This window comes from Artemia sp. Qi Xiang Cuo, chromosome 10 (genome assembly GCF_049724085.1).
Source record: "Artemia sp. Qi Xiang Cuo chromosome 10, ASM4972408v1, whole genome shotgun sequence".
Classification (NCBI taxonomy): Eukaryota; Metazoa; Arthropoda; class Branchiopoda; order Anostraca; family Artemiidae; genus Artemia; species Artemia sp. Qi Xiang Cuo.
In genome coordinates, this window is record NC_142803.1 from 44096081 (window position 1) to 44111100 (window position 15020).

Genomic DNA, 15020 nt, shown 5'->3' on the forward strand with positions numbered 1-15020 from the left:
CACAACATGCCCTAACCACCTCAACCTTTCTTTCACTATAGACCTAGAAAGCGGTATTGAACCACATTTTTCGTATAGCCTATTGTTTGAAATACGGTCAGTCAGCCGGGTACCCAGAACAATCCTTAAGCACTTTCTCTGGAAAACATCTAGCAAATCTTCATCCGCTTTTCGGAGCGTCCATGCTTCAGAGCCATATTCGACCACTGTCATCACTGTACCTTCTATTATTCTAATCTTGGTTAGCAGACTAATCTTCCTGTTCTTCCAGACTTTTTTTAACTGTGAAAAATCACCCTGAGCCTTTGCTATTCTACTTTTAATATCTTCATTGCGCCCACCACCTCTGGTGATATTACTACCAACGTAATTGAAGCTTCCAGCCAGATCAATCTTTTCATTATCCAAAGTCACCATTTCATCTTCGCTTATTCCTAGTTTTAGTGACTTATTCTTCCTAACATTAATTTTCAAACCTATACTAGCACCCTGAACTCGCAAAACCTCTAAAACTTCATTCATTTTGCTCACACATTCATCTAGGATACTTAAATCATCAGCATAATCCAAGTCCAGGAGACATTTTCCTACCCATTTGATTCCGTGGTCTCTCATTGCCTTTCCTGTGCTCCTTAAGACAAAGTCAATCAAAATAATCCATATAAAGGGGGATAGAACACAGTCCTGCTTAACTCCTGATTTAATACAAAACCAGCTGCTAACCTCATTTCCTACCTTAACCGCAGCAGTGTTATTCTCGTACATAGCACTAATCACTTTAATGTATTTGTCTGGTATACCATACAAGGATAAAACCTTTACTAAAGCTCCTCTATCAACAGAATTGAACGCTTGCTCATAATCTATAAAACTGAGGACCAAAGGTGTTTAAAAACTTAGGCACTTCTCAATTATTAACCTAAGAGTGAAAACTTGGTCAACACATCCTCTCCCTTCTTTAAAACCGCACCGCTCTTCTCTTAAAACTTTGTCTACCGCATCTCTCAGTCTAAAAAGTATCATATTACTAAGCAATTTGCTTCCTACAGAGACCAGACTAATGCCTCGATAATTACCACACTCACTTTTATCACCTTTCTTATAAAGTGGCTTAATTAAGGTTTTCCTAAAATCGTTAGGTACTTCCCCTTATTCAAAAATCATATTCATAATCTTCAATAACTTATTTCTAACCTCAGAGCCACCATATTTAAGAAACTCATTTACCACCCTATCAGCAACTGGAGCCTTATTATTCTTTAATCCTTTTAGTACTGTTGCTAATTCCTCCTCACAAAACAAATCTTCCTTCACATCCAAGGTATCCTATCACAAACTTTTTCATTTTCCTCTATATTTTTTCCTGCAACTCTATCTCGGTTAAGCAAATTCTCAAAATGTTCGGCCCATCTCGCTTTAGCTTTTTCCTTATCGCTAATTGCCACCCCTTTCCTATCTTTAACTGGGACAAGTCCGGATTGACTACTACCTCTCAATTTGTTAACGTGCCAGTACAATATTTTACTATGATGCCGTCTAGCTGCATCTTCTAAATCCTCGGCAATTTTATCCATGGCCTCCACCTCTCACCTCCTTACTTCGCATTGTAATGCTTTCTCCACTTTCTTTACATTTCTTTTGTTTTCATATGATCTATTACTCAGATAATTCTTGCACAAGTCCTTTCTTCTTTCTATTAACCATAAAGCCTTTTCACTAATATTCTCAGCTGCAGTTCTAGCTTTCTTCCCTACGACCCCTTTAGCAACTTCACAAATTATGGTTCTAAAATTATTCCAACCATCTTCCACATTAACAAATTTTAAACTCTCGAGTTTAGTATTCAACTGTTCCTTGAAAGTTTCTCTCAAATTCTCATCCTGGAGTCTACCAACATCATAACTTCCTGGGAGGTAGTTACCCTTCTGATATTTCAGTTTTAAATTAACCCTAGACACTACTTGAGGTTGATCTTTAATTTTAACATCAAAAACGGTTCTCTTATATACCCTAGTATCTAGTATTTATCCGCCTAGTCTTCTGTCTACAACAACATATTCAATAAGGATTGGTGTCTTACCATCATATGAATACCATGTTAACTTATTAGCCATTTTATGACCCAACACTGTATTGGTTATAACTAGATTGTTATACCTACAAAATTGCAAAAGTCTGTATCTATTGCTGTTTTCTTTTCCTACACCAAATTTACCTATGCTGGGATACCATCTATCCCTGTATCTACCAACCTGGGCGTTAAAATCACCCAGTAATAACATCATATTTCTACCTGGGACCTTGTCTATTCTTAGAACAATCGGAGATATACATTCAAAAATTATCATAAGAACCTCAGTCTGCTCAAATGAAGTTTTCAAAGGTTAAGTTAAATAATATATTATAAGTATGTCGATTCTTTTTCAGAAAATTCGAAAACTTTCGTTTGAAGCCGCTAGTGTAATATGAGTGGCATTTTATCCTATTTCTCTCAACTGTTCAATTATTCTGAAATTGATAACGTATCGTCATAGGCTATATTGCACCCGAGATCTAGACAACTAGTAGATACTGGTGGGGTTGACCAGAACATTGAGTTAGGCTGAACTGGACTGGCTCCGGCCCAATCATGAAAGAGAAACATTAACTTACAGCAATGCCAGTTAACTACGAAGAGATGACGCCTGGAGACCGTGCAAAAAAAAAAATCAAAAAAAAATCCAAACCATGCGGTCTTAATGGATAGGTAACTTTCAGAGCTGTGGCGGCTCACTTCAAGCAGTCGCTTCTACGTGTCATGACGTACTGACACAATGCTAAAATGCTCTCTCTACAGATTTTTTGGTTCCAGCAAAGCTTCAACCTAGTAGAGTCTTGGTTGCAAATACAGCACTGGTACTATATAGTGCCTGTGTTGCTGCAGCAAAGCTACAAATTTGTGTTACAATTGTAACGACCATAGCTTCTAAAAACGTAATGGCTGTCATTGGCTCTTGAATAGGTGCCAGCTAAGAAAAACTAAAAACCCTAAACGGTGTTTTTATAGATTAGTAAAAACAAATTGTTGCAAGTCAGTTAAAAACAGTTCATAATGACCGAAAATTGAAAAGAGGTTGATATAGTCCATGGCAGTCAAAATTCAGGAACCTGTTTGAAAGTTTCTCGTGGGAAAACTTTTTTTATTTTAAAGTGATTTAGGAATGATGAATTTTAGAAAAGTTTATCTTAATAGTAGTTGAAAGTAACAGATAAGTGCTCTTATGAACCCCACGTTCATTGCTTTTACGCCACGTTTGAGTGCCATATAGGATTGAAAAGTACCATTTATTATTAAGGGGAACTACCGATATATAAATGTAGCGCCGGATGAGGCAGTACAGCATGAAATTAAGACTGAATGTTTCATTAGTCTTATCTTAGAATGGCAAAACATAATGTCTTAGCTGCTCCCATTTGCTAAAATAATATAAGTGTTTGTGTCTAACCTTAAGCTTTACTATGACATTTTAACCTTACAATTCTATTGACAAAAGGAATTTTATCATGTATAGTTTTTACTATGTACTGTAAAAACACCCAAATGTTGCCAACTGCGGACACAAGCTGATAACTTTGTATAACCCAGTCATGGCATATTGATGATGATTCTCTAAACCATAATGAAGACAAGGTTTGTTACCTTTGGAAGATAATAAAACACAATGTGAGACTTATAGCCCTTATAATGAACAAAATCAAACAGTTCGTGGTAACGAACTGTATAATAAGAGCGACTCGTCCCAATAGTAACCGAAACTAAAAAAAAAAAAATTTAATATCAATAGATACATCAAAAGAATTGAATTTTTATGCTGATTTTAAATATATAAGTTTCATCTCATATCTATGAAAAGTTACGAGCCTGAGAAAATTTGCCTTATTTTCGAAAAAACGGATAACTACCCCCCAAAAGTCATAGAATCTTAATGAAAATCACACCATCCGATTCAGCGCATTAGAGAACCCTACTGTAGAGGTTTCAAGCTCCTATCTGCAACAATGTGGAAGTTTGTATTTTTTGCTAGAAGAAAGATCACGGATGCTGTGTTTATTTATTTGCCTTTTCAAACAGTTCGTGGTAACGAACTCTAAGTAAGGAGCGACCCGGCTCAATGGTAACCGAAACTCTAGAAAACGGGTTTTTGATACCAATAGATACATCCAAAGAATCAAATTTCAATGCTGATTTCAAATATATAACTTTCATCAAGTTTAGTTCTATCAATCAAAAGTTACGCGCCTGAGAAAATTTGGCTGATTTTCGAAAAAGGGAGAAAGACCCCCTAAAAGTTATATAACCTTGATGAAAATCACACCATCATATTCAGCGTATCTGAGAACCCTAATGTAGAGGTTTCAAGCTCCTCTCTAGAAAAATATGGAATTTTGCATTTTTTGCCAGAAGAAAGATTACGGATGCGTGTTTATTTATTTATTTTTATTTTTTTTTGCCAGGGGTGATCGTATCGACCCAGTGGTCCTAGAATATCGTGGGAGGACTCATTGGATCGGAAATTAAACGTTCTAGTGCCCTTTTAAAGTGACCAAAAAAAATGGAGGGCAAATAGGCCCCCTCCCACGCTCATTTCTTTCTCGAAGTCACCTGATCAAAATTTTGAGATAGCCATTTTGTTCAGCATGGATGAAAATATGATAAATATGCCCTTTAGGATGACTTAATTCCCCGAACTTCCCGGGAGTAGGGCTGAAAGTTATGAACTTTGCCCAATATTAACATATAGTATTGGTTATTAGGAAGTATACAGACGTTTTCAGGCAGGATTTTATCTGGTAGTAGGGGGGTGGGTGGGTTGTGGGTTATGTGGGAGGATCTTTCCAGGACGGAAGTTTTCATGGGGGAATGAACGTTGCAATGAAGCGGGCACCGGATTCCCCAGCACTATTTAAAAAAAGATCAGAAATTAAATATATAAAAAAACAAGTTTTCTAACTGAAAATAAGGAGTAATATCAAAACTTAAAATGAGCAGAAAATACTACTTGTATAATTGAATTTACCCCCTTGTCAGTATTTCACTGTTTAAGCAGAAGGTTTTTCAGTAGTTTCATAAGAGCTATTTATGCTAGACAGCAGCCGTTGTGATTAAGGGGTCATTTTTAAAGAATTGGAACAAAATTCGAACTTTAGCTTAAAGAGCGAGGTAGTGACTAGTAGGCGAGTCCCCTAATAAACGTATTAAAAATATATGAATATAGAAGTTCGTTACATAAGTTAATTCGTAAGTTACGTATATTTATCAAACAGTTCATGGTAACGAACTGTAAGTAAGGAGCGATCCGGCTCAATAGTACCCGAAACTCTAAAAACCGGAATTTTGAAACCCATAGATACATCAATTGAATCAGATTTTTATGCTGATTTTAAATATATAAATTTCATTAAGTTTAGTTTTACCCATCAAAAGTTAAGCGTCGGAGAAAATTTGCCTTATTTTCCAAAAGAAAGGGAAAACACCCCCAAAAATTCATAGAACTTTAATAAAAATCACACCATGGGATTCAGCGTATAAGAAAACCCTGTTGCGGAAGTTTCAAGCTCCTATCTGCAAAAATGTGGAATTTTGTACTTTTTTTTGTCAGAAGAAAGATCACGGATGCGTGTTTATTTGCTTTTTCGTGTTTTTTTCCCAGGGGTGATCGTATCGATCCAGTAGTCCTAGAATATCGTAAGAGGGCTCATTTTAACAAAAATAAAAAGTTATAGTGACCTTTTTAAGTTACCAAAAAAATTGGAGGGCAACTTTGCCCCATCCCACGCTAACTTTTCTCCCGAACTATTCCGATACAAATTCTTGTATAATCATGTTCTTCAGTATATTTAACCACTCAACAACTTTGTCCCTGAGGATGAACCAGTGCACTAGAGTTCCAGGGAGATGGGATGGAAGTTAGTAACTTTGCCCATTGTTTTAACATAGTATTGGTTAATGGGAAGTATAAAGACATTTCAGGAGGGATTTTTTTCTGATGGGGAGGGATGTCGGAGGAGGGGGTTATGAGGGAGGATCCTTCCATGGAGGACGTTTTCTTGGGGGAAGGGACATTTCTATGAAGGGGGCACCGGATTTCCCAGCATTATTTAAAAAACGTTCAGAAATTAAATAAAAAAACAAGTTTTTTCAACTGAAAGTAAAGAGCAACATTAAAACTTAAAACGAACAGAAATTATTATGCATATGAGGGGGTTCGGCCCCTAGTCAATACCTTGCCCTTTTCACTAAAGTTTTTTTTAGTAGTTTCAAAAGAGTTATCTATTCTAATTAACCGGCCTTTGTGATTCAGGGGTTTGTGATTCGAACAAAATTCGAACTTTAGCGTAAAGAGCAAGGCATCGACTAGGGGGCAAACTCCCTAATATACGTAATAAAACATACGAATATAGAAGATCGTTACGTAAGTTAATTCGTAAGTTACGTCAGAACAAAATTTCGAGAAGGCCATATAGCCAAAAAAGTAAAATTAATATGCAAATTTCGCTTTAGTTATTCATGTACGGTAAGCCAAAATCAAAGCTGCATTAATTTAAAAACGTTCAGAAATTAAATAAAAAAATAAGTTTTTTTTAACTGAAAGTAAGGAGCGACATTAAAACTTACAACGAACAGAAATTATTCCGTATATGAAGAGGGCTGTCCCCTCCTCAATACCTCGCTCTTTACGCTAAAGTTTGAATCTGTCACACAACTTCATTTTTTAAAACAATAAAAACTTTAGCTTAAAGAGTGAGGTATTGCGGAGGGGACAGCCCCTTTCATAAGAAGAATAAGAATAAGTTTATTTAACAAACAAAATACATGAATAAATGATTTTCTAAACTGGCCGACGGGGAGCAGGGCAAAATGTGTCGGCCAAAAACATAAAAAAAAAAAATTGCCGAAATAACAACAACAACAACAGTAAAGAGCGAAGCGTTGAGGAGGGGACAGCCCCTTTCATATACGGAATAATTTCTGTTTGTTTTAAGTTTTAATGTCGCTCCTTACTTTCAGTTAAAAAAAACTTGTTTTTTTTTATTTAATTTTTACCAGGGGCGATCGTATTGACCCAGAGGCCTTTGAATTTTGCGAGGGGACTTATTCTAACAGAAATTGAAAGTTCTAGTGCCTTTCTTAATCAAAAACAAAGAATTTAAAGACAGCTACTCAATGTTGGACAGATAAGGGACTATCAAGCGGCAATATATGTGTATAATTGTGTGCATAATCTAGTCCCGGAAACGTTTCATGAGTTTTACCGTTTTAGAAGTTCTGTTCATGAACATGATAGGAGAAAATGTGATAACGTGGTTGTGGAGATTGAAAATAGTGTGAGATCTTATTTTACTTTGAAGTATCTTGGCCCTTCTGTATGGAATTCATTTCCTATGAGTGTTAGGGCGGCTGAACACCTCCCACAGCTTAAAAATAGAGCATTTCTTAAAACAGCATTTCTTGGAGAATTGTTTTTTTGTGGGGGGGGGAGAGGGGGGATTTAAGTTGGTTATGAGGCTGGGAGAGGAACAAATTGAAGGGGTGGGGGTTGATTGAGTTGTATTTGGATGGTATTTTGCCCTGAGGGTGTTTGGGAGAAGGTGAATGTTTTTTTTTTCAAATTATATTAATTAGTTTAGGATGCTTCTAGGAATGCTTATGTAGGTTTTTTTTTAACCAATTTATTAGTTTTGAATGCATCTAGCAATCTTTATGTAAGTAATCGCTGCGAGTCAGCAAAAATTTTTTTTTCTAGCGTAGTGATTTATATCAGTAACGGTCTATATTTTTGTCTATTATATTAAATAAAGTCAAAAGTCAAAAAGTCAGTCAAGTCACTGAATATAAGGAGCAGCATTAAAACTTAAAACGAATAGAAATCATCCCGTTATATGAAAGGACTGTCCCCTCCTCAGTACCTCGCTCTTTACACTAAAGTTTGACTCTTTTTCACAACTCAACTTTCAAAGTAATAAATAACTATAGCGTAAAGAGCGAGGTATTGAGGAGGGGGAAGCCCCTTTCGTGTATCGGAATATATTTAAATGAAAATACAAAAAAAGTTTTTTTTTTTTAATCTAGCGGAAGAAATGCCCCGCCCATTTGAAGCTACAGATTTTTTTTCATTATACAATCATGTAAGAAATATAATTAAATTAACCAACCTATAAGAAAGCTGCTTGCAGAGTGATTCACCAAATATTTCAAGAAATGATCTGGATTTAGACGAAGGTTCCGTGGAGTTAAAGGAGTCAAGACAAACTTTCCCAGTATTTACTTCTTCGGTGTAAATAACAAATCCATCGTTAAAATACTGGTGAACATAGCTAGCTGCCTCCATACTTGGTGCAATAGACACTGAAAAAAAAAGACTTCATAACCTGAGAGCAAAATTTTTGGAGATCTTCTGTCATATACTATAATTTTGTCCGCTCTTTTGAATGGTCTTTGTTGGGTGCTTCAGTCTTCTCTCGTTTGGGAGTCGGTTAGACTTAGGTTAGACCTGTTATTAAGATAAAAAAAAAATAATAATAAAAAAAAAATCCGTTTTATCCTAATTGACATCCCAGCACTTTCCATGAGAGCGAAATGAGTCTATCCCAATAATTTATTTTCAAACAGTTCGTGGTAACGAACAGTAAATAAACAGGGACTCACCCTAATAGTACCCAAAACTCTAAAAACCGGAAATTAACAGCAATAGATACATCAAAAGAATGGAATGTTACCCATCAAAAGCTATGACCCTGAGAAAATTTGTCCAATTTTCGAAAAAGGGGAGAAAATCTTACGATCTTAATGAAAATCATATCATCGGATTCAGCGTATCAGATATCGCTTCTGTTGAGGTGTCAAGTTCCTATCTACAAAAATGTGGAATTTTCTATTTTTTGCCAGAAGAAGGGTTTTTTGCATGCGTCTTTATTCATTTTTTTTCCAGGGGTAATCATATCGAACCAATGATCTAAGAAGTTCAGGAGAAGGCGGAAATTAAAATTTCTAGTATTATTTTAAGTGACCAAGAAGATTGGATGGAAACTAGCCCTCTCCCATGCCCTTTTTTCCCCAAAGACATTTTATCAAAATTTTGAGATAGCCATTTAATTCAGCACATTTGAAAGGTCAAAAAATATGCCTTTGGGGATCATATGGCCTCCATAGTTCATTGAAAAGGGGCTTAAAGTGGTGCACTTTGTTCATTGTTTACATACAGTATTTGTTATCGGGAAATATACAGACATTTTTATGGGGGAAATTTTCTGCGGAGGAATTTTTCAAAGATCTTTAAGACTTTAGTCTAAGGAGCAAGGGTTGAAAAAAGGGCAGCCCCCTCATATAGGGCATAATTTTTGTTCATTTTAGTTTCAATGTTGCTCCTTACTTTTAGTTGAAAAAACTAGCTGTTTTTGTTGTTTTTATTTAATGGTTTATCAATAACGACAGAAGAAAAATTCAGTTGATACCCCCTCCTTAGTAATCAAAAGGATCTCTCACGAAAAGTTAGAAAATTTGGCCGTAAAAATGTCTCTTTTAAGGTTTGGGCAGTCCTCCCCCCAAAAATGATCCACTGCCTTTCCATCCTCTCCCAGTATTTGTTGTGCTATGATGCAACATTTTATAACCGTAAGTAGTACTGTATATATGCTTTATATTAACACTGTTCATTTTGATAAACTGCATGTGTATATGCTTCGGGACGAATGCAGCATCGTGTACTCTTCAATAGCTCTGCATCCAACTGACTACCGCAGATTTTTCGCTAACATTTTGGCCGTATTCGGGCCACGTTTCTGTTTTCCGTTACAAAATGGCAAGAATCAGCCCTTTTCTACAGGAGATCTGAGAATTGAAGGGTGTGTATCGTCAGTCGGGTATCGAAAGGACTTATCTCCGCAATTGTAAATGTTGAGAAGAGCAAAACTCACAACTTTTTTATTTCCCCTCCGATAATCGTGAAACAAGAACAGATTAATATATAAATCAATCCATGTCAATCCCTTTTTTGTTTTACGGTTATCAGAGGGGAAATAAAAAATATATCATGTGTTTTGCTCATATGAAAACTTACAATTATGGAGATACGTCCTTTTGATACCCGACTGCCGGTATGTAGCTTTTCAACAATTCTAAATCGGTTGGATATCACAGAATTTTCTACAGATAAAAAACTAAGCATATCGAAACATTTTTTTTTGGGGGGGGGGGTTACTGAAGTCTTGTGAAGTATTTAAATCAAAAGTTTCTGGAAACAGCTATACATTCTCACCCATTTTGTTTGTGTGGCACGTTAACTATAAAAGGGGGATTTAGCCATTGGAGGTAATTAGCTGAAAATTTCTTGTAAATGCCAGCAAATTCTAACCCCGAAAATCTAAGCGGCATATTTTTGTTAACCCAAAAATTAACCAGAGTTATAGTGTATATTATTACAATATGGTTTTTCACAGAACTTCGATTTTGATGACGGGTCGACAAGGACGGATCCAGGATTTTTTTTCGGGGGGTACTAATTTTTGACTCAGTTTTCGACTAATTTTACTGATTTTTACCTAGGTATTACTAATTTTAGACTTATTTTTGACTCGGTCAAAAATTTCGGGGGGGGGGGTTCAAATCGGGTAACCCCCCCCCCCCCCTTGATACGGCCTTGCGGATCGATTTTTCGTTTTATTAATGGACAAGATAATGTAACTATTCTCCATAAGGCTTCCTAGACAGCAACTGCTTCTAAGAAAGATGATTTTCCTACTCTTGACTTTAACTTTGAGAGAAAGGGTATACGGGTAAATGTAGTCAAAACAAATTTAAAGGCTAAGAAAACTTAATTTAAACTTTTACTTTATTTTATATGGAATGCTCAACAGAAATATGAAAGGATTACTTCGAGAACCTGTAACGGCAATGTGTATTTTACTTAGGGTCTAAACAGCATTACAGCATTACAGACACATTACCGAGTTATTTTCCCACTAATTTAAGTCATGTTTTCTTTGGTGTTAATTTTTTTTGTGTAATTCTAGCTGAGCTGCGACTGCTTTATCAAGAAATAAGGCCGATTGATTCACCGACATCCTTAAGATGACCAACCAACCAATAAAAAAAAATAAAATAATAAATAAGAAAAAAACAAGACTGATGATACACTACGTAAAGCTGGTTTTTGAAGGAAATTGTTGAGACTCATTAAGATGAATATGTTTTCCTTTTTTAAATAGCACGGTGAATAACTATTAATTCTTGGCTGTTTACATGTTTTTTAAAAACGCTGTTTATTTCAATATCCCCCAAAATTACAGGCAATGGGAGATGATCCTGCAAAACGAATTGATTAGACATGACGAGGAAACACAAGTACGGGTTTCATCCCAAATATATCACACAGTCCTCTAGTCATCTCGATATTGGTATTGGTAAGTTCAAAAAGACAGACAGCAGTCTTGCTTACAGTAAAATCAAGTTACAGTCTTGAAATATTTTTCTTTCATTTGCTTGTGCTTCAGTTATTTTGAATAAATTACGTTTTGTTGTCTTACGATAAAGATCACAGTTATATAAGGAATTTTTTTTATAAATTGCAAATGTTTTATTTTATTGCTTATATTTTTCAGGTTGCATCTATTTTAATTAGGCATTGAAGACAGCCAAGGTGTTTATCACTTTTTATATTTTCTGTATTGGCCTGGTCCAGTTAGTTCCTTTTGATATTTTTCTTTTTTATGGACTGAAAAGGAAAAGAATTTAAAATTAAGCTTGGAAATATGTGAAACGCTTAGAAAGTACAAATTACTAGTTCAAAATCAAGTAACGTTACCTTAACACGGTCTATTGCACATAAAAGCCACATATAACAAACCGTTCTAGATGTGATAATAATTGTGCAAAACTGTGCTTTTCCCCATTATGGTAACGAGAAAATAAACTTTCGAATTGGGGTAAGTCCATTTATTTCGACAGTGAAAATAGGTACAGAAGTCTAGATATTTCGAACACATGTGTAGTGATCGTCATCAGTAGAAATACTAATTTCTACTCAGTAACATTTCACTGTCTAAATAAATCACTGTCATAACGTTTCACTGTCGTATAGGTACTTTTGTACCTATTTTCATTGTCTAAATAAATAAACGTATCTCTATTTGAAAGTTTTTTGTTCGTCTAGAATGACAATGTGGTCTGAAATACCTAGTTTAAGGTATTGCGTCAAAAAAATTATGGTAACAGACAGCTTAAAGGTCAATTTTCTCAACTACTAGATCACAAAATAACTTACAACATCCTCGTTCGTCACTGCCATTAGGACAATCAACAACGCCGTCACACCTTTGACGTGCTTCAATACACTTCTTCCCAACTCCACAATGTACAAATCCGATTGGACAATAGCCACATTCGGATTCGTCCGTGAAGTCACTACAGTCCATAATTCCATCACAAATACGATTTTCCATTTTCTTTTGAACAAGGTCACGTGCACAATCACCAGCGGGCACGTCTTGGTTTCGCACTAATACTGGAACGGCACTCGTGTCAAGGCATGTGCCATCTTTTGGCAGCAATTTACACTGTAGTAACTCTTTCACAGCAAGAGAAACTTCGTTGTTTATCCTATAAAGTTCTGTGGTGGGAAGGTGAGTACGTCTCCTTGGATTGTTTAATGATTCTGCGCTGCAAAAATAATAAATAAGAGTTAAGACTTGAAAGTTATTGCGTGACGGTATGCTGCACAATATTGTTCTTAATCATGATAACGGTATCTGATATAGTTGAATTATATTTATAGTTATATTTAGATTACTGTTCGAAAATGATGCCTGCACATTAGTTGTTTATGTCGAGCTAAGCAACTGTGAAAATAGAATTTTAGAATAGAAAATAGAATAGGGTAAACTAGAATTTTGTAATCCAGGTAACTTTTTCATTCATTCCTTGATTACGATACTTCCCACTTATAAGGTCACTGAGTCGACCCTAAAGTGATCGGGATCGAATCATGTGTCAATAATTTACAGGAAAAGATCAATTCACTGGTTCATGATATAGCACAGATAATATTTTTGTTAGATTCAAAAGTATATTGAAACAAAATTCTACATGGTGGTTTTATCTAGATATAATGGTATCTAGATTTAAATAATTGGATTTATATGCAGAAAACTACTACAATAAAGAAAATATCAATGCTTAAAAAGAATTTTAGATATTTGGAGCATAGGAACAGCAATATCCAGCAGACGAAATAATTATTACTTTGTTACGTTTCAGCTTGGATCCCATCATGTGATAAAAAAAAAATTGTTTAGAGCGATTTTGTAAAAAAAAAGTTTATCAGTTAAAATGTTTGTTTACAGAGAAAGTCTCTAGTTTCTCCTTAATTTATGAAGATATCCTCTCTTTTAATTTGCCTTTAATTTATTAAATAGTACCAGAATTCGTCTTTAATAATGGTGCTCCCAAAACGGTATCAATTTAATGGTTGACCACTTCTAAAAGAAACGTGTTACATAAGTAAAAATAGTAGGATATATAGAAAACTAAAAGACAGCATTAAAACAGTAAGTTTATTCCAATATAATGTGAGCATGTTTCCATTAATTATATTACAATTAATTGCACAATTCAATTGTATTCACTCAGGCGAAACTAAATTTCATCGAGTTAAAATTGCAGCAAACCCATTTTAACGATGAAGAATAATGTACCAAAAGATTCGAAGAATAGAAAAGTATATTATTAGAACTACATAATGGGACCATCAGGGGGGGGGGGTTGCATTATCAGAAAAGTGACCATAATATTTGGAAAGAGTCTTAAATTAGACGAAATCTCATTAGTAAATTCAGACAGCAATCAGCTTGTACCAAGTGATAGAAAAAAAACAGTAGTAAAGAAAAAGCTAAGTAGAAATTGTTGATTAGTCAAATTTAAATCTAAGAAAATAAAAAAACAAATATTCTAACATATTTCCTTTAGAAGTGGCCATCTACTTAACTGGTATCCCCCAAAATAACACGCGAATTTTCCTTTAATCTTCTTTTGCATTCAGAGTTCATTTATGCAAGAACTCAAGCAAAAGGGAAAAATTTACCATTATATTCCCCATCAAGGCTCAGTGGCCGGGAATGTAGGTGAGAGGGCGAGAGAGAGAGATACACAACTGAATGAAAAACACAGAAAATAAAAGAGATTGACGAGTGTCGTCCACCACTCACTCTCCGCCGAGAACCTAGCTAGAGTGACGCACCAATAAATATCACCAACATAATTTCGAATATGGCCTAGAAACATTAAAAGAGACATTAAAGGAGGTACTAGATACTTAAGTACAAACTTGAAGTCCTTGCTACATAACTGCTCAGTCACCAAGAATTATTGCCAAAAATCCTACTAGATCTCCGGGGCATGACAGAAAAATTATCATAAGAAAAATACTATGAAAAGAAAAAAAATAAGAAAACAACTTAGAAGACAACATATTTTTGTAGGCACCAAACAAGTGACACTCTTTAGTGGGCTCAGGCGGAGTATTCAAGCCAGCCAGAGACTTGTAGTCAGGGACCGAAGTCCGATATAACTGACGGGTTGAATGGGATATGAATGTTGCTTGACGAAGATGGTATGAAGATTCATCAGATACAAGATACGGACTTGTTCTGAGTCAGGCAGGACAACCACAGTAAACTTGGAAGAGAATGAAAGACACACGTGAGAGAATACAAAGCGACTTCGAATCTAGGAAGAACTTAGTAGCAGAAAGACTTGTTTCAAGGATAAAATCTTTATCATAAATCTTAGAGAGTGGTTTCAGAAAGGAAGAAAATATTGACATTCATATAGTAGAGCAAAACGAGACACAAGACCATTCCAAGAATATTTTCTGAATTTTTTTTTGAGAATAGTAAATTCCAGGATTATTTAACTTTGGTTGGTCTCGTACAATGCGTTAAAGAGATATTCTCATCACGGAAAATACCAGGGATCCGGGCAGAATATC

General features: G+C 35.3%; 1 protein-coding gene across 1 annotated transcript in view; it reads right to left on the minus strand.

The window, feature by feature from the left end:
* Positions 1-15020, minus strand: part of LOC148947798 (atrial natriuretic peptide-converting enzyme-like) — a 195628-nt gene that overhangs the window by 50933 nt on the left and 129675 nt on the right. Inside the window, exons 9-10 of the mRNA XM_089096239.1 lie at positions 12300-12694; positions 8194-8386 (exon numbers count right to left, since the gene is read on the minus strand). Of these exons, the coding sequence (XP_088952365.1) occupies positions 8194-8386; positions 12300-12694 (588 nt within the window). The remainder of the gene's footprint in view (positions 1-8193; positions 8387-12299; positions 12695-15020) is intronic.